The following is a 21,568-nucleotide window of genomic DNA, read 5'->3' as shown; positions in this document are numbered from 1 at the left end:
CGCAGCGTGAGAAGTTTATTTGGCTAACGAGGAAGGCGTTGCTATAAATGATTTGTAACATGAATGACACGCCCATGACAGTCCATGCAGAAAAAAATAACGTTTGGCGGGAAAATCTAATAACCCGCACAGTAGGCAGTATGGCAGACGCATTCTCTCTACCAGATTGGCTTGACATTGAAAATGTAGAAAGCGATGATTTGGTTCTCTCTCAGGTGTGTATTTTTTAATTGAATTAGACTGATTTACGCTAATTGTCTTTTTGAAGGCTTTTAAACACAACTATTCGGGGCATGGACCCCCTTTTTTGGCCCAAATGTAAAAAAAATCTATTTATTTTTCCATATTTACAATTTTCTCCAATATGTAGGCATATAACAAGTCTCAAAACTCCATAACCAGTCGATTACAATACCTTTTCTACTATCCACACGATCCGCAAGTGAAAAGATTTTATTGTTTTACCTTGGGACCCAAAAAGGGGGGGGGGGGGTCCATGCCCAAAATACCTGTGCTTTTGATCGGAAATCGGTAAAATTTTTCTCCGATGTGATGTCATTTATATGCCCTATATTTAAAGATTTGTATTTTATTATATGAAACCTAATAAAATTGACATTTGTATGTGTGCTTTTTTGTAGGCGTAATCTTTTCCCAAAGAGGCGGAGCTTACCCATGCAATATTGGTTTTAGTGTTTTGGTTATTTCATGGCTGTTTCCTCATTGCATTATATAGGCCCATGTGACCTTTCATGCAATATTATTTGGTTGCTTCAATTTAGAGCATACATTTTGGTACATGCTTGTCGTCTCTATGTTATTCCATAAAAAGATCAAAGGAAAAAAGAAGATTCATGTTACAAACACAAATTAGTGGATATTTGAATTTTTGGTTTCGAGGTTTTCTGTGTACACAGCAATGGGAAATCCCTTTTTGTTAGATACCAAAATTCATGGTTTGGCCTACCCACAAAAACCATAAAAATTGGTATCCCATGAACAATAGTACTTTCATAGTACCTAACCTTCCTATAAAATTTCATCAAAATCTCTTGAGCATACCATAAATGAGGTTTTACAATGTAAAATCCATACCGGTAATTTGGATTATTTCCCTCTGAAGTGTTCCGACAAAAATTATATTCCTTCATTCACATCTACATATGATACCAAACCTTCCTCCATAATTTCATCAAAACTCCTGAAAGGTTGCACTATCAAAGTTTTAAAAAGTAAAACTCTAAATCTGGATTATCTCGCTTTGTAGTCCTCCGACAGAAATTATATTCCTTCACACACATCTACATGTGATATCCAACCTTCCTCCATAATTTCATCAAAATCCCTTGAGCAGTAAAAGAGGACTTGCACTTACAAAGTTTTTTAAAGTAGCACTCCAGCTAAGAATCATGCAAAATGTGATACATAGTTTGAAAGGCTACATATTTGTATTTTTGATATTTTGTTTAAAATGCTCAAGTAAACAGAAAATAACATGTAGCTTTTCATAGAACCCATGTTCATAAGAGATAAACATTGTATAAAATGCGCTGTGGAAATCAAAATTAAGGGAGACAACTCTATCAATGACACTAAAATTCAATAGAAACTGTTTGATTTTCAAAGTAAATTATCTCCTAAGACCTTGCAGATTGGAATGAATAATTATATATTTCACTATACAGACCTATAAAGCAACTTAATGACAAAAATAAAAATGTGTAGCCTTTCTTAAGCATACCACATTTTACAGAATTAGCATGATTCTTACAAAGACTACTTCTTAACATGTAAAACCCAGAATTTAGATTATCTTTGGAGTTCTCCAATAGTAATTATATTCCTTCAATCACATCTACATATCATACCCAATCTTCCTATAAAATTTTCTCAAAATCCATTGAGTGGTTTAGGAGTTGTTGTTCTTTCAAGAAATAGACAGATGGAAGGACAGACAGACACTGGCAGACAGGGTGATTCCTATATACCCCCAAACTTTGTGGGGTGTATAATGAGCAACCTGGATTCCACTAAAAACTGGGAGCATGGACTAGGTGCACTGGTATGGTAAGTGTCCTCTTCTGTTCTAGAAACACGTGCTGAGTTGCTAATGAAATTTCACATCTGAGGTAAATGAAAGAGGAAAGGAAAACTATGACAAATGAACAAATTTTTATCCTGATGCAGATGCGGAGGCACACTTACAATCTACAAGTTTATGATGATGTCCATAAAACTTTTGTTATGAAAACTTTAATCATTAATCATGTAGCACTATAACCCTGTTCCAGAAAACACCCCAAACCTTTTCCCAGCAAACTACTAAATTGGAGGTGTACCAAGGGAATATGTAACTATAAATACTGTGAATAAAGTTAATTTGTTGACTCCCATCTCCGGCTTCCCTCAACAGAAACCATATAAAAAACCCAAATGTCATTCAGATAGAATTAAAGAACCTTAGTGAGCACACTCACATACCCTACACGTTCCCATGTTGGATACTTATGTAAATTTGTTCGTAAGAGAAATACATGTAAAAGGACCCCATTAAAGAAGGAATTAGAGAGTTTTTTTCAAGCTTTAGACCTTTATCTTCTTAATAAATTCTGTTACTCAGAATGGTAGTTTCAAACTCCAGACTGTGATTTCTTTGAGTTTTAAGTAATCCAAAGTAAATATCATTGTGGACGAACAAAACATACACTTGAAATGTAAAGTCTGAAAAACGGTTATTCCTGTGAATTAAGCTAGGTTCAAGGCCCGTAATTTTGGTAATATTCATTGGAGCAGAACCAACTACACTCTTGTCCTGTAACTTATCATGGCGAATTTATATACCAAAAATCATATCAAAAATCATGCCAATATCTGCAAGTGTTTAAAAAAAAATCTGAAAAACTGAAGATGGACTGACAAATGGACGGACTGATAATGGTCAAAAACATTATACTCTCCGCAACTTTGTTGAGTGGGATATAAAAATATAATAAAAGGTGCACATTGCCATCAAGTAATAAATAAAAGAACAGCCTTCCAATGTCCCCCGCATAAAAAAAAGTGTAGAAAACTTCCAAGTCCAAGGGCAGTTACTTCTGTAAAAATCATTCAACTGTAACCAAAGTCGAACTTAATCTGTAACTCTTCATAGTAAGGCCACATCCCTGAAAACAAACTTATTTGGTTTTGGCATTACAAAAACAAGTGTGGAAAATGTGGAAAGACGGATGGATGCCTGGTATTTCCATGTCCTCTTGCGATAGTTCGCAAGGGACAAAAAGTATGTAAAAGTTTCATTGAATTCCACTCAGCTGTCTTAGAGAAATTGCTGATTAGAAGATGCCCCCCTTTTGTCAACTAATGACAAAGTTCTTATCATGCATCAGTAAACCCCAAAAGTCATTCTGGAGGAATAATAAAATAAGATATGCACAATAGTGTCAAATGACAAAAGATGTGTGAAAATTTCATTCAATTCCAATTAGTTAAGCAAACACAAAGGCCATGTTTGGTATCAGAAAACCTAAAATTTCATTATGATGGAAAACAAAATAGGCGGTAAATAATAGCATCATGTTATAAACAAATTGTAAAAGTTTCCTCAAAATCCATTCAAAAGTTTCAGAGGAAGTGAGGGTCAGAATTGGCTACTGATAGCATGACCACTATTTACCTCCTGCTTTGCAAAAGGTATTAAAATATATTAAATTTGTGACAAACCTCTCTTAAAATTTCACAATATCTTTTGAAATCTCCCTCTTGAATATCTTTATGTTTGCTAAGAACACTACGAATGTAATTTATTCTGGACAAATCATCTTCTGTGCTCTTATTGTCTTCGTAAGGTTGCCGATGAGATATATTCATCTTTGCTACACTTTTCAAAAGAGTAATCATAACTTTTAAGTCGAAATCAGTTGATGTCAGTGCTAAGTCATCTTCTAAAATAAAAATAACAAAATAATTGTGACAAATAACCTTTCAAAATACTGTTCATTATGAATACATGGTATACATTTAATAACTTAAAATATGCTTCACAGGGTGCAGCTTGAAACAACCCAAGATGTTGAGTGCATGGACACGAATTACAAACTTAATACAATTGACAAAATTCTGACAAGAATGAGAAAAGGTCAAAGAATTTTGCAGTAAAACATAAGAAATATTAATAAATACATTAGAATATTAATGTTTATTTCTGGCCCTTTATGGTAAAATTCCACAAAAGTAATGGCAAAAGTGCTTTAAATTCATCAAAACCTCCCTTTTCTGGATTGGAACTTAGTACTGGGTTCCAAAGAAATCTGTTTTAAGTCAAGTCATTGTTTGGAAACCATGCTGTGTAACAATGTCATAGAGATTCAAATCTCATACATCAGTAGAAAAATTAAATTTTATAAAAAATGGTTTTCTTGCCATTTTTCGTCCAATAATTTCAAAACAGTTGTTGTCATAAACCCTAAAATCAATACCAACCTTCTTTTTGTTGTTTGAAAACTTGTTTAAAAGTCTTATAGAACCAACCTATGCTCAAATTGTTGCAAGAAATCCAAGTGTCTATGTAGGACAATGTCATTGGTGACAGAGATGATGACAGCACAAACCCATTATAAAATTGATATGACAGAAAAAAAAATGTTGCTATCCTATAACAAGAAGTTCCAAGGAGCCTGAATCGCTCACCTTGTTAAAATGTTTTCCTTTAAAGGACAATAAATTTAATAAGGAGTTGTCCAACAATTTTGGCTCAAAAAGACTTTGGTAGGACTTATCATAAGGATCATTTCAACAATTGAAAGCTTCTTTCTATCTATCATAGTTTTCAAGATATTGACTGAAAACTGTTAAAAAAAAACAAAAATGAGAGGCTCCCATGAGCCTGAATCACTCACCTGTTGAATTTTGCCTTTCAAGGGCAATAAATTTAACAAGTTGTCCAACAATTTTGACTCATGAAGACTGCACACTAAATATCATTGGCCCAGCATGAATAATTCATGTTAAACTGACCTAGTCAGAAAACTGAATAATCAACCTTGAAAAGAAATTCCATAGCCAATATACTGTGACTGTGGAGGCATATACATAAAATGGATATACAATTGTGATGTAGTGGTGCTAATATAACTGCACACCAAATATAATTGATCAAATGGTTCATATTAAACTGACCTCATCAGAAAACTTAAGTTATTTGTATTACACTTTTTTCTATAGATAAGGTAGATTTTTATCTTTTATGAATAATTTCATTTCATTCATTTTGGGGCCATTTACAGCTTGCTTTATGGTATGGGTTTTGAGTCTTGAAACACATCTTTGAGCTATCTATATAGGCCACACCTATAAGTGGACAACTTTTATTGACCACTGTATTGCCTGCTTTCTATGTATATCTAAAATAAAATTGATATAAGATAAGAGAAACATATGACATGTAATGATAAGAATTAAATGCTTCATTTTTGATGTTTCATGGACAGGTAAAAACATTGGACGGTCCTACATTTTGGACATAAAGCACTCTACCACTTAACTGAAAATTGTCTACGATCAACACTTTTACAAGCCGATGAAACATCAAAATTGAAACATTCAATTCTTAATTGAAGATGATGTGGTGACCTGTAGAAGTTCAATAATTCATTGCTTGGCATTTGGTAGACGACTGTCTCATTAGCAGTCATAACACATCAATGACATAAAATCCTAATATGGTCTCGATTTCTACAATGAAAGTTGCAGGCAAGACAAATATCAAGAAAAAAAGAAAACTAATATTCAGACAGGACTATGAAAAAATACTAGTATACAACAAAAGAAACCAATATTAAGACAAGCTCTGATGAACAGGTGAAAAAAAAAACAACCCTGACAAATGTTGCACTCCTGAAAGAACATAATAATAACTTCAGATCATTAATGTGCACAAACCAACATATAAACCACTTAACATGGCCAAACTTTTCAAGCAGAAAATTTGATGAGATGACACAAAAACCAAGCAGAAGGAGTAAAACATACCTTTTTTCTTTTTTAATTCCCCATTTTCGCAGTTCCTATGGCGAGTTTCTGCAAAAAAAGTAATAAAAAATGTTCCGTTTTCATTTATATTGAGGTATACAAAAAAATCATGGTGGTAATGACAAAAACATTGATAAAAGAAAGTATCAATGAAAATAGAAATATTAATCTCTTGACACCATAAAAAACCACAATTTCAATAAAAATAAAATTTTGATAATAATAAAGTGTTATAACAGAGATGTGTCTTGCCTGTAACACATGGTCACTGTCATTCAATATTTGACAGTGACTGCCAGGGTATATACATAAAACAGACATGATATTATGTTGATGTTAATGTTACTACACACTAAATATCATAGGCCTAGGGTGAGTAGTTCATATTAAAGTAACCTAATAAGAAAACTTAACATTAAAACCTAAAAAAGAAACTTCAAAGTCAATAGATAATGAATGGTGAGGCATAGAACATTTAAATAACTGTGATGTAGTGATGTAAATGCAACTGCAAACCTGATACAATTGACCTAGTCAAGGTTATTTCTGTTAACTGACCTTACTTGAACAATAAAATATACAAACATTTCAAAGTCAATAGACTGTGATAGAGGGGGCATTTGCATAAAATTGGTGATGTAGTGATACTAGTGGTATCATATTATATTATTACCTTGGGTTGAAATATTATATGATATCTTAACCCTGGGGTCAATATATTGTATGAAATATTGACCCCAGGGGTTATTTTATGAAAATTTAACAATTCATCACAGAAGGGGGTTAAAATATCACACCAGAGAAGTTAAAATATCATAAGAGGGTCAACATTTCGCTATGATATTTTTATCTTTTATCTTGGTGTCTTATGACATTTTGGTCCTATGACATATTAACTACTTTAGGGGGTTAAAATATTGCAGCAGGGGGTTAAAATATCATAAACATTCACCAACTATAGTTAGTTCCTAGTTCCTTTTCCATATCAAACGATTCTAACTAATGTTAACCATGTGTCCTTGAGTCTGTTCTTATTTCTTATACACCTTAAATAATGCTTTTAAATTACTCAATTCAAAGTCAGGTCCTCATTAAATTCCTCTGGTGGTGCTCCTATGCAGGCAGAAAATATTGTATGATATTGTTAAATACAATAAACGTCAAATGACAGTATTTGTGTGGTGGAAGACTGCATAAATAATGATTTCTTACAATATTAAGTCCTTTCCATAGCTGTTTCCTTAGATTCCAAGTTGACAGCCCTACAGCCAAACACAATCTGCCATGTTTGGAAAACTTGTTCTGTATACCTTAGAAATTATTCATACGCTGGCTCATGATAATGATTACACCAATACAAACTAGGGAACTGTCCCTGATGTTATTACATAATTGTGTAATGATCCCTGTGGTTCTCTTCCATGAACTCGTTCTATTTCTATGAAACTAAAATTAATTGGCTAGCTTTTTCATTGATGCTCTGTTGCCATGTAAAGTGGTGAGATATGTCACTACAAACAGACCATGGCCCAAACATCTATGGGTTTAATTTATCACAATAAATATCGAAACTGCTATTATTCTAAGGGTCAGCATTTACATTTAACAAGATAAAGATCAACATATTACTTTAACTAATTTGAAAACATCAGAAATGCCATCCCCAAAACCTAGTCAAAACTGTGATATTGTGACGATAATGCAACTGCATACCAAATAGGATTGTCTTAGCAGAATTGATTCACATTTAATCGACCAAATCAGAAAACTTAACATTAAAATCTTAAAGAAAATTCCTAACACTCATACCTGAGGAACAATCATATCAATTTTCATTAAATTCTGTCCATTAGTTTCTGAGGAGATTTGTTTTCAAATAAAAGCATTAAAATAGCAAAAAGATGTCAAATCAAACCACTGATAGCACTGGATGTTTTTGACTCTTGTGAAAATTGTAACATGAACAAAATTTCAAGTATTATATGATGTTAAATAAAATTGTGATCATACATTTGCATTTTATTTATTATTAAGAAATGTCTTTCGTTTAATATGTATAAAGTAAAAGTCAATCCATACTACTGATCCAACTTCACACACATTTACAAACGTTCCATTTCACCTTTTTCACCAGTTTTAAACTTATTCAAAAGTTGATGTGCACTTACTTTCAAAAACTACATTAACAGAGTTACATATCCTACATAATAATTATACTTAAATAAAACCAATTTCAGCTTAAAAAAAAAAAAATTTCCTTAACACGCTTTTATCAATTTGAATTTTCAGTTCTATGTAGAACACCTTAAGAAACACTCATATAAAGGTTGGTTCTGATTGGAACAGTAGTTTCAAAGGAAAATATTTTTGAAAAAAAATAACATTAAAAGTAAGGAAAAAATGTAGAAAAAGGGCAAAAACTCCAACATGGCTTAACAGATTAAAATGAAAAATTTGACCAGAGATAGATCTTATCATATAAAAGACTTTTACCTATGTCAGAATATGGCCAAGCCTAATGGTGTTCCAGATATATGCAAAAAACTTCTGTCTGAACCAACAAGTTTTGGAGATATATGTGTAAAACTTCTGTTGGAGCCCTATGTTCTATTTTAAGTAACGGTAGCCATATTTTTCGATGGCTCAAAAATCTCCATATCAGTTCTATGCAGAACACCTTCAGGAACATTCATACCAATATTGGTTCTAATTGGTCTGGTAGTGCCAGAGGAGAAGATTTTTTAAAGAAAAAACATTGAAATAAAATAACATTAAAGATATTGGCTTTTTTTTCTCGCTGTTAGAGAAGGAAAATTGCCAGTTATATTATATTGTGTTTGAATTTCATGTTTTAACAAAAAATACCCAAAAATTATGATAAAACTTTCAAAACATTTATGAGACAGAATAACATAAGAATGGACAGCAGTAAAACTTAATGTTGCCGAGCATCTATCATGAACCATCTAAAAAGTCTTTTACATGATAAGATATGATTAAATATTTTTTTCTTGAGCATATAATACGTACATAGGTATACGATAAAATGCTCAACAGGGCACAGCTTGATACAACCACAAAGGTTAAAATTTTAACCATTAAGTTAAGTAATTTGATTGACATTTTTGATTGTGATTGGACATAGGATTAAAATTTGACCCTTTTTGGCTCCTGATTCCTAAATGGTTCTAGTCACAACCTGAAAAATCAATCCTAACCTTCCTTTGGGGAATGGTACTTTGTGGTAGAATTTCGAAGAGTCCCATTCTCTTTATTTTTTTCTGGTCCCTTAGTGGCACATAATAGTTCTTAATTGGCTCAAGTTGCAATCCCAAAAAATCAATATTAGTATCCATTTGAAGTATGGCACCTTGTATTGCTATATCATAGACATCCACAAGCTCTTACAGAAGTTATATAGTTCAATTCTATGAAATGTTTGTTGTTGGCCCCTACTTTCAAAATAGTTTAGGGCAATTACCCCAAAATTCAATAACAATCTTCCTTTTTGTGGTATGGAATTTTGTTATCAAATTTTATTAAGATCAATCAACTAATATCACCAAAGAAAACCAATGACAACAACACTGCTTTAATACGACCGTAAAATTATAGACAAACTGTTCAAAAATATTGCATAAAATCACTTACTTTTCCCATAGAGCAACATATTTTTTTCTGTAAAAGGTAACCGAAGACCACGTATAGTACTTCTATTTGTTGATATAACATCCTTTAGTTTCCTGGGATCAAATTCCTTGTCAAATATATACTTCCTGACAACTGGCTTCACTACTTCATTCATTAAATTATTTAATTTGAAATTGTAAATATCCGATCGAGAAAATTCTAAAAAAAGAGTAAAAACAAATCATTATTTAAAGCAAACATCCATGTCTTCAGGAGTTTCAAATCAATTAACAGAAGGCCACAGAGGCAAAATTATTCACCAGGAGATATTGGAAAACCTATGATACTAATTATACAATCTATCAAAAAGCAGCACCATATTTCTTAAGGATAAGGATCATTAATTGATTCTTGATTCTAACATGAAGTAATCTGAGTCTGATGGTTTTAAAATGTGAAATTCCTAATAGGTAATATATTTGTTGTGTTGACAATTTGGGTTACTGCCAGAACTCTTGGCTGATCTGTTTCTATAGGTTTTGCAAGGGTGACTAGTCTATATATAATCCTTTAATTTCCATTTTAGTTTCCATTACATACATGTAGATGTCTCTAAATAAGTATTCCTACAAGTGTTACCTACAATTGATATACCCAAATAAACTCAAAATTAAAGAAACAATTGTTACAACATCTGCTCCATGCCTAGACCTTAACCTTTAATTAGATGATATCTGAATTTTATGACAAACTTGATGGTTTTTAAAATTGTGAACTATTATCTGCAAACTTTTGAAAAAAAACTTGGGCATCTCTATTCATTAAATGCATATCATAAATGTATGCACAGTATATGATGAAATGTATTAAACATTAAATAATTTTGCTACCAAATTTAAAAAATCATCACCATATTGCAAACAAAACTTTTGAGAAATATACTGTACTGTTGAAATTGCAGAAAATATAGAAAAAAGTATTAAAGAATGTAGGGGAGGTAACTCATTTTGTATAAACAATGATAATTTTATACCTGGTTCTACAAATTATAGTTAAATTGACAGTATTTGTCAAATTAATTGTGCAGTAGAATTTAATCTTTAGAAAATGACTGACTGATCATGAAATAGTGGTAGATCTGGATTCATTTTCTAATTGTCTATTATTATAGGATAACCCTGATCAGATAATTATTTACCGGTCATTAAAGCTTCCCTTACCCTGTAGACAGTAATAAAGAACCTTTTGTTAGATTTATGGCCCTTCTAATCAATGAACACAAATTGTGGGATTTGAATTAAGAGTTTTCAGGTAATTTTTACAAAATCAGGTTTCAGGACAAATTTTACCTGGAAATTTGCGTTAGCGGGAAAAATAGTCAAAATAGTGAAAACACCCTTAAGTTGGCGGGTATGAACTTGATCAGTTCATCTGTTACTGTTAGTCATGCATGTAATTTGTCCACTTAATTCCTTTGCAGAGAAAATATGCTATCAAATAAACTTACCAGATTGACAACCCATAAACTTGATGCTTACTTAAAACTTTACTCACTTGCAATATGATGAGTGCTGTTTAACCTTCCAGAGCACCCAATGTCACTCCTGGGTATCTGTGTAATTTATTTTTTCAAAAGCTTTAGTTTTTGTGTGCTGTCTTGTTTTTCTTATCTCTAAATTTTCAATGTATTTTCTTTGTCTACACTGTTTATGTGGATCATCTCTATTTATTCTGATGTCTCTGAATAGTCCTTCTGTTTTGATGCTTCTGTATTTTTTTTTTGGTACTGAATGCTTACCATTTAAAGTTTTGCTTTTTAGAACAGCCTAAAACTGCAAAAGTAGCTAAAATTAAGATTTTTAAAACTGAAAACAAAGTTTTCAATAAACGTAGTATGATAAGTCTGCTGGACATTGAACAAACCTGGGGCAAGTGTGGATACAATATTAGTTTTTGACACACTTAAGGACTTACAGTTCATTATGGACTCAATCACAGGTTATACCCCTTTAATTGGAGTTAAAGAAAATTGTTAACAGATGATGAGATAGGGCAAAAGCTCACATGGCTTCTGGGAAAGGTGAGCTGAAATGAAATTACTTCCAATTAAAGTGGACATGTTTCAATATCCCTGTAGAAACATTTGATATGTGATATAAAAAAATAACATTTTGTGCAATCAAATAATAGGAATGAAAAAATGTTTTGCAAATATCTGCAGACAATGAAGAAGGGGACAGCAAAATCATAAATCTATAACACAACCACAGTTTGTGTGCGGTCATTTAAAAAGTAGATGATGTGTAATGGCAAAAAATCAGGGTCATCTTTAGGATGTCATGATCATAGCAATTTTCACAGATTTTCCTTATCATTACATTTTTACTTACCTAGAACAATTAATTCAGTGGCACAATTGTTGTTCTGAATGGAAAATTTGTAAGTTCCTTCATCCTCATCCATAACACTTACAATACTTAAAGTATGTCTATTTCCGGAAATTGTGTTTTCTATTTTGTATGGATGACAATCATCAATACTTAAATCCATGTCATCCTTCAACCATTTACCCATGACTTTTTCCGTGTTGACTAAACATGTTAACTCAACTCGATCACCAATAAAGCATTTGTAATGCTTTTTTAGTTCTTCAAAAATCTTCACTGAAATAAATGAATTTCATTACAAAAACCTTTAATTATGAAAGAACAAAGTAAAATTAGACAAAATATTACTTGTAATCCGAAAACAACCAGTATTTTGACCCCCGTAACAAAGCTAAGTACATTATTATTGTGTAATCAGATAGAAATGCACAGCAATTTCTATCAAAAACTAGAAACACTGAGAACAAGCTCACAAAGTGAATACCCCAACTTCAAATGCAGTTCAATGTATAATCTATAAACTCTATTTGGGTTCTTCCAACAGTAACTTCATTCTGTCTTGCACATCTACATATGATGCCAAACCTTTCTATAAAATTTCATTAAAATCCCTTGAGTGAATTAGGAGGAGTTAGGGTTACGAGATTTAACACATTAAACGCTTTAGTTTGATTATCTCCCTTTGGAATGCCTTGACAGAAACTGTGTTCTTTCAAGCACAACTAAATAAATGCATGATGCCCAACCTTCTTGTAGAATTTCAAAAAATCCCATAAGTACTTTAGTGGGAGTTGTACTGACTGTTTTAACATTCAAAACCCTAAAATTGGATTATCTCCCTTTTGAGTAATCCAACAGTGAATATATTCCTTCATGCACATCTGCATATAATATCTAACCTTCCTGTACTATTTCAAAATCCCTTCAGCAGTTTTGGAGAAGTTTAAATATGTAAAACACTTAAATTGGATTACCTCCCTTTGGAGCGCTATGACAAAACATATATTACAAAACATATCTTCCTTCATGCACATCTACATATGAAGGCCTACATTCCAATACAATTTCATCAATTGAATAATTTGGGCTGACAAGGTTTTAAGATGTAAAACCCCAAAATTGGATTATCTCCCTTTTGATTGCTCCAAACAGTAACTATATTCCTTTAAGTGCATCTACACATGATGTCAAACCTTCCTACAATATTTTATCAATATCTCTTAAGCGGGTTAGGGGAAGTTGAGCTGAAATAAATGTGAACAGACAGACAGACAGATAGTGGGACAAACTGACGGAGTGATTCCTATACACCCCCAAACATTGTTTGCACAGGAAATAATAAGAGAAGATTCTCAGAGAACTGTATATAGTAAAGGCAACCAAACCACAAGACTACCCTTTTAACACTGAACCAAATTAATGAACTTAAGTTTATCTAAGAAAATTGGGTATGCTTAACATCCATCCAAGTGAATGGCAATGTCTATGTAATGATAATGGACACCTAAAATTGATTAAGGTATAATATCAATGGCATTACATAATAATCATTCCTTGAAAGTCCCATAAAAACTTCAAAAATGAACCATAAATAGGATATACCTTCCTCAACTTTCAGTATGGCTACTTTCATGTTTTCTTTGTAAAATGAATAGCACCCAGCATCACCTTTGTTGACAGGATCTATCACCATACAGTACATGGTTCCATTTTCTACTTTAAATGTTTTGTAGGTGATTTCATCAGAACTAACAACTTTCCTATCTTTGAACCATTCATTTTTCAGTCCAGGTTTATTAACTTTACATTCCAAAGGAACTTTTTCACCTTCAAAATAACTGATTATTTCTCCATAGTTGCCTATAAATTTGACTGTAAAAGAAAGTAAAATAATGCAGCAACTTTCTCCTTACATCACAAATGTATATAAATTAACAGCAATATGTATACAGGATATCAGCAAAAAATTACATTAGTGTCAGTGGTCAAATACATCAAAATCTAAAAACATGGACTAAACAAAGACAATCTACAAACACAATGTTTATAGCTCTAGATTACACATTATAACTGAAGGAAAAACAAGATGACACACAAGAAACTAAAGCACCAGCAATATCAACTCCCACAAAAACAAAACAGGAAAATTATCCAAAAATAGACAAAATTAAATTGAGATAATAAAAAATCACCATAAAACATATAACATTATCAATTGTATATATAAAGAGCCGGGATTTGATTTTGAACTGGATATAACAATGATTTTGAACAATAGATAAAATTAGTTTTATTGAAAATAGTAATATTTAAATTAGCCACACCTGAGTAAATGATGGATATTTATTTTTCCCATTGTAAGATGTTGATTAAAAAAGCATATGACTTTTTAACCACTGGGCAGTGATAAAATTTCTATGAGTTTTCCCTCCATTTTACACAAATTTCATGAGGAAAACTAATTCTCCTTCCGCCTATTCTTGATGTAATCATAACTCCACTCTCAATGGTGAAATTAAGATTTTATCATGCTCGCTTAAGCTCACATGTAGAAAATTTTTATTTAAAATTTCACCTTCTCAAGTGGAGAAGTATTTTAAACCATTCATTACTGAAGGAGAGTCTGCATGTACCTAGAATATAGGACTTATTTTCGTATCTGTATAGACTAAAAATATACATATATGTTTTGAAAATGGCATTGTTAAAAAAGCACAAGTATTATCGTATTGAAGTCTAATATGATTTGAAAGAAAAAATCGATATAAAACATCCACTTCTGGTAAAGGATAAAATAAATCTTGTCACTCCAGACATAAGCATATAAAAACTCAACAAACATTCAATTCACAACATAGTGTAATTTATAATTGTAACTGAGAACCATTGTGAATCATGTGTCCTAGCCACATTGACTTATGTCAAAAGAGCTACATCACTGCAGTTAGTAAGTGTCAGGTTCAGCAGGTAGTCTGTCTGTTAAGACATTGAATAAAATTGAAGATATCCTGTCTGTGGGATTGAAATTTCATTTGGTTTTTTATATTGTGATGTTTACTGTAAAATTTGTATAGTGAAGATATTAACAAAGGCTGAGCATACCCTTCATGAATATGTTTACTTGACAATATCAACACTCTACAGAGAAAGTCCATGAACAGATCACAGGCTCTACAGTAACAGATCAACTGTGAAATGTATACTCCATAGGCTGAAAATGTTAGTATACTGCCACTAAGAATGGTTTGTCATACAGGTTTTTTTCAATTGTCCTGAATTTTTTATGTAAAAATTAAGGTCTAGGAACTAGGCTGACAAAGATGTATCAGTGGTATTTTAAGTTCATTTGGGTAGATTGGATGTAGATTATCCTAGAAACTAGGATTATCCAGAGACATGTATCCATAAATGTTGGCGACCAAAAATTCTTTGTTAGAATCATTGTGCTTTTTTAACGAAATAAGCCTCTTCAACCTAATACTAGATAAGAATATCTTTAAGTGCCCTACTTTGTATAAAAGCATTGGTGAATAAGATCAGGTAGAACTGTCTTTAGCTTGTCATGTGGCAGTGTGGTGTACAAGGTAGGAAAATTGAAAGTTTGTTTACTGCTACAAAAGATAAGGAATCCACATCTGATTCACGCCACTAGTAGTGTAGGCTTTATCATAGTAAGTCTAAAGTCTATCTTTTACCGCTGAGGGTGAAGTTGTGAGTTGTTATTGGGGTTAAGTCGTGCAATTGACAGACCCAGCAATATACCAATATAGTACTGAGCGAGTATTGTTGGGTTGTCAAGTGAACTGTCAACACTCATTTGCTTAAACAGACAGTCAATATAGTGACTTTTGCATACCAATACTATGTCATCAGGAGCTTTGTCTGTTGGAACCACGAAGGGCCAAAGGTAACAATGCGCCCAATCATATTTAAGTTGTGCAAATAGGGTCCAAGGTATTTCAAAACATCTACTGTCGAAAAACTTCAAAAAAAAAATATGTTTGTATGTTTTACATCATGATCTGGACAACTAAAATTAATAATAAGTCTAACAAAACAATTTTCCATTACCTTTTGAATAAAAAAAATCATACTCAAACTTCCAGAATATGCTAAAAACTGGATGTCGCAATACTAAAATTTCATAAAATAAGGTAACTGATGCCGTAAATCTTTTCATATATATGGACTTTTCTGGTCGATTTGCACCCAATTGTATCAGTACTATAAAAAATATGTTAAAAAAAAACAAATAACATTAGTAGGAAATGAATTTAGAAATGTTGGAGTGTCGCCAATTTCCTGATTCCTCCGTTACGAAGATTTGAGTGCAATGAAAAATAGCATACAATGGTGTTAGAAAACTAGAACACAGGTTACAATAATAAGGAGAAGGTATCTTAAAATAAATATTCAAAAAATGTGCTAGGAATATATGCAAGAGTAAGATAATTTATCAAAATCGACATTTTTGAAAATACCACTGATCAACTGATTCCTCTGTTACAGTAAACAAATATTGTTATTAATGATAGAAAATAAAAATATTGCTTTTACAACAATAACACTATGTTTGCTTATAAATTCAAACTATATAAACAATTTTTATTGTATACATTCTTTTGAATAAATTTTATTTTTTAAATGGGAATTCTTCCGTTATGATTCCTCCAATATGTGGAATTTTCTTAACTAGCATATTTTCTCTATGACACTATTTTCACATTTATCATGTGATCTCAAAAGTTAACAGGTGGGATTGCTTTGAAAATTACATGCCTTCCATCATGAAAAATGGAGTGAATTGAAGAAAAACATTCGATATTGTATCACAACAAAAGTTGATAAGTACATTAATTACCAATACTGAGAAAAAATAACTTTTTGGTGAATATTTTCATTTTGAAACACTCACAGACAAATAGACAACAAAATCTTAATGGCATGGAAAATTTAGAATCACAATGTACCCGTGCATATGGAAAAAAGTGCAAATGAAAAAGAGCCCACAATGTAACAGAGGAATCATAATTACACATTAAGAAAAAGTCAATTATGGATGTTTTTTTTTTGTTTCAGAACTTGAAATAGAAGGATAATATAAATAAACCTTTTTTCATATATGTTTTTGAAATTCCAGAAAAAAAATGTTGTAAAGATGGCATGTTTAGTCCAAGATCTAACTGATCATGTTGTTGAGTCGAAAAAGTTACGAATTCATAAAATTCATGTTGGTTGGTTGGTTGGAGCATGTTTGAGAACTGCATCATGGAGTATTTTTATTTATTTTTCTGTTTATTTAATTTTATAAACCTCGATATCTGTGATGGCTCTATATTTTTGTTTTGCTGTTCGTTTCAGACTCTTGAGACTCACATACTTTGTACTTAGGAATGGCTGTAATTTTCTGGTGTTGTCTTTGGCATAAAGATCATATTTCTATTAAAATAATATGATACATGTATCTAAATTAGATAAGTTATCGACACTAAAGTGTAGAAAGATAATATAATTATTCTTGTCTTCTTTCAGGAAACGATGGCACTTACAAATGCTGAAAGGCAAAAACAATACAGAGATAGACAAAAAGCTAATAATGAAAAGGAATATCTTCAGAAGGAAAGAGACAGGAAGAAGAAAGTTCCATCAAACGAGCTTAGTACGTCACAAATGAGAAAAAGAAATGCACAGAAGATAATCAGTAACCGGGCATATAGAAAACAAAAAGCAAATGTCAAGCAGGACGTGATGGTCCTCAAACTGAATTTTCAAAGGCAAATGGCAGCAAAGTCTGGAGGAAGAAACTTTTACTTGAAAAGAGCAATGCATTGAAACGATTAGAAGAGGAAAACTTAAAATTGAAAAGAAAATTTCAGGCACTTGCTAGGAAACAACAATGCATAAGGAAGAAACTAACATACACTGATTCTCCACAAAGCAAGGCAAATAGATATATGGAAGATGTCATTTTGAAGAAGAAAAGAGCAGAAAAGGTCAGGAGAAGGCTGGTGCTCTTCCATATGATGACAAATGAATAGAAAGAAAGACACAAAATGTACATGTTTAAATCAAAACCCCAAAGCCCAATATAATAAAGTGGTAGTGTTTGGCACCTGAAAAAGTATAGAATGTTAAGCAGTTCAGCTAAAGATTCAGGACTGACTAGGAACACTTTAGCAAGTCTGGCAAAGAAGAAGATCAAAGATGGATTTCAACGCAGGAGATCTTTAAAAGATCAAGGAAAATATAAAGAAGCAATTGTTGAATTCCTGGAACAAAGTGATAACAGCACTACTCTGCCATACCAGAAAGATGTGAAAAATGTAAACAACCAGGAAAAGCCTACATGTATCATAAATGATTACATTGACAATTGGTATGAGAAGTTTATTTTAGAGAATCAAGAGATGAAAGAAAGTAGAGCTACATTCTACAGGTGTCGTCCAAGCGATATTTTACCTGTATCGTTCACCACGAAAAGATCCTGTTTATGCATAAATCACCAGAACATGGCTCTAATGACAACAAAAGGATTGAATCAAAACCTAAGGAAAAGTGACAAGGCATGAGACAACTTCTACAGTAGAAACACAAATGATGATCTAGAAAGGATGGTTGATAAGATCAAAAATGAGAAAATATTGTTTAGTGAATGGCAGAGAATTGATATTGGAGATGTAAGAAAAAAGATAGGATTGGTTAATATCAAACTTGACATTCGAGAATTTAAGATAGAACTAGTCAATTGTGCAGAAATCTTTAGACGATATTTAGACATGGTCTCAAGCCAATATGATCAGATATGTAAACTGAAAGAAATTTGCCAAACTGACACATCACAGCACAACTTGACTTTGCAGAGAACTATACATGCACAACGTATGATGAGGTACAATCTGCTTACTCTGGAACAAAACAATGGTGACAATACATCCTGTAGAGGTTTATTTCTGAAATGAGGAGACAGGCAAAATTGAACACAAGTCCTACGCTATGATATCAGATGAGCTATCACACACAGCTGCAGCAGCATTGGCATTTCTCAGGTCACTTCTTCCGAAACTGTGGGAACTTGCTCCAAATATGACATTCTTTCATTACATTTCTGACAGTCAAACATCTCAATACTGCAACTGATACATTTTCAATGTGATTGCTGAACATGAATGTCTTTAATGTTCCTGCCAGCTGGCAATATTTTGAGGCAGGCCATGGTAAAGGTCCATGTGATGGGGTTTGAGCGGTTGCCAAGCAGATGGCAGATAACGCTGTTAAATGGGAAAAACATGTGATTCAAGATGCACAATCCTTCTACAGCTGGGCCTCACAATCAGTATCATCCATCACTTATGTATAGGTTGGTAAGGATGTAATCCGAAAGCAGACACTGATATCAAGACCACAGAGTTAAAGTTGTTCAAAGGGAAAATGACCATCCATTCTGTATTTGGCTATGATGGATCAAAAATAGTGACAAGGACAAAATCTTGTTTCTGTGAGAACTGCTTTGTTGATGGGAAGTTCTGTCATTTCACAGTACTTTGAATTTCAGTCAACTTTCAGCACTGTAAATTTCAGTCATTTTTCAGTACTGTAAATTTCAATTTTAATAAGATTATTCATATAAGGACAGGTTAATGCAAATGTGAGGTACTTTGAGATGTAAAATACACCTACATTTTCACTTTAAACAGAAAGTTAAACCCTTCTCCTTCTTGACAATATATTTGAGATTAGATATTGAAATATTTTTAGCACTTTACAATGGCTAATATATTTAGAGAGGTTGATTGTTATGGAGGAATCAGGGGACCAAAACAAAAGTAGAAAGGTCTATATCTCAAAAAGCAGTTGAGATCTGATCAAAATATTTTATATTTTGAAGGACAGATGTGTATAGAATTCATTAACTAATACATTGTCTGGAAATATTGTTACCCCATTTAATACATTTTCTAAATTCATATGCACTACTTAAATGAGATTGGGCGAATGGTGGTTTTTGGCACTAAAATTAATTGTAAACTGAATGTGAATCAAAATTATTTATTGTAATATTTCTTACAGTATTTCACATGCTGTTCTAAACAAGAGGCTCCCAGTGGCCTGAAAGGCTCACCTGGTTAAATTTTTGCCTTTCAAGGACAATAACTCTACAAGGAGTTCTACAACAATTTCGACTCAAAGAAGACTTTGGCAGTACTTACCATAAGGATCATTTTAATCAATTGAAAGCCTCAGTTTTCAAGATATTGAATGAAAACTTCTAAAAACATCATTTTTCACCCTTCAAGGGCAATAACTCAACTTTTGTGTATGTTCCTAATGCTCACTGGCTGAATTGATGGTCTGTAACATAAATATCTTTCAAACCAAAAAGGAGTCCCTCAAATCTTGAGTTGATATGAAGATTAGATCTTAATTTTATTTGCAGAAATGTTTTACTAGCTGAAATAATAGAATAATACTGAAATGATACATTGCAAGAAAAATATTTACTAGTTATAAAATTTCTTAAAAACACAAAGTTATGCTTCCCCAATATTCACATGTAATGACTTGTTATATGCTATCATATAGTGGGGGCTATTGTAATCTTGAATGAAGACCATCTACAATATCAGAAATCTGTTTTTATTTACATTTTTTGCATTAACTAGATGCTCCAAGGAGACTAAAACTCCCACCTAGTTTATTTTAAGCCTTTCAAGGGAAACTACTCTGACAAGGACTCTTCCTACAACTACAAACCAATCATGACTTATGCATGTCTTATCATCAGGATCATTTCATCAATTAAAAGTTATTTTCTACTTCAAAAGGTTTTCAAGATATTGGCTAAAAATGGTAAAAAAATATCCTTTTATACCTTTCAAGAACATAAACTTTAACAAGAAGTTGTCCAACAACTTAGACCCAAAACAACTTTTGTAGGCCTTATAATAAGGATTATTTCATCATCAGTTGAATTTTTTTTATCTATACTATAGTTTTCAAGATATCAGCTAAAAACTGCAAAAAAGTCATTTTTTGCCTTTCAAAGGCAATAATTTTTAACAAGTTATCCTACAACTTTGACCAACTGAAGACTTAGTAGAGCTTTCCATGCTGAAGAGGAAAATCACACTTATTTTCGAGTATAGTTTTTGAGATATATATAGAAATTGGTGACTTGACCCATGCGTTCTAAAAAAGCTACAGTGGCCATGTTTTAGCTTGATTTAAATAATATACACAATTTTCAAAGTACATACCCTATGGATGCTGGTGACTAAAATTTGTATAATATAATGAGTGGATTCAGAGGAAAAGATTTTAAAAGCAAAGTTAATGATGGACAGATGATGAAGGATGCCATGTGATGGCTATACATAGCTCACTTTGCCTTTGGTTAAAAACCAGACACATGAATATTTTTTAATCATTTTTCTTTCAAAACCAATCTGCATTGGAATAATACAATTTTCCCAAATGTAAATACTGGTTTCTAGGGCTCAATAGGTTACAAAGAATTTTGTCTCCAT

At 32.2% G+C, this 21,568-nt stretch overlaps 1 protein-coding gene and 1 pseudogene across 3 annotated transcripts in view; one reads left to right on the top strand and one right to left on the bottom strand.

Moving 5' to 3' along the window:
• Positions 1-21,568, bottom strand: part of LOC148610875 (uncharacterized) — a 92,714-nt gene that overhangs the window by 37,292 nt on the left and 33,854 nt on the right. For all 3 annotated transcript variants that reach the window (XM_088590725.1, XM_088590724.1, XM_088590726.1), the window contains exons 9-13: positions 13,647-13,916; positions 12,048-12,320; positions 9,679-9,876; positions 6,028-6,075; positions 3,721-3,941 (exon numbers count right to left, since the gene is read on the bottom strand). In XM_088590725.1, the coding sequence (XP_088446851.1) occupies positions 3,721-3,941; positions 6,028-6,075; positions 9,679-9,876; positions 12,048-12,320; positions 13,647-13,916 (1,010 nt within the window). The remainder of the gene's footprint in view (positions 1-3,720; positions 3,942-6,027; positions 6,076-9,678; positions 9,877-12,047; positions 12,321-13,646; positions 13,917-21,568) is intronic.
• Positions 18,173-19,589, top strand: LOC148610877 (uncharacterized; annotated as a pseudogene).

Source organism: Perna viridis, chromosome 7 (genome assembly GCF_037379345.1).
Source record: "Perna viridis isolate PV_CMFRI_1.1 ecotype Kerala chromosome 7, ASM3737934v1, whole genome shotgun sequence".
Taxonomy (NCBI): domain Eukaryota; kingdom Metazoa; phylum Mollusca; class Bivalvia; order Mytilida; family Mytilidae; genus Perna; species Perna viridis.
The sequence above is the reverse complement of the archived record's forward strand: the minus strand, read 5'-3'. Positions and strand labels throughout refer to the sequence as shown.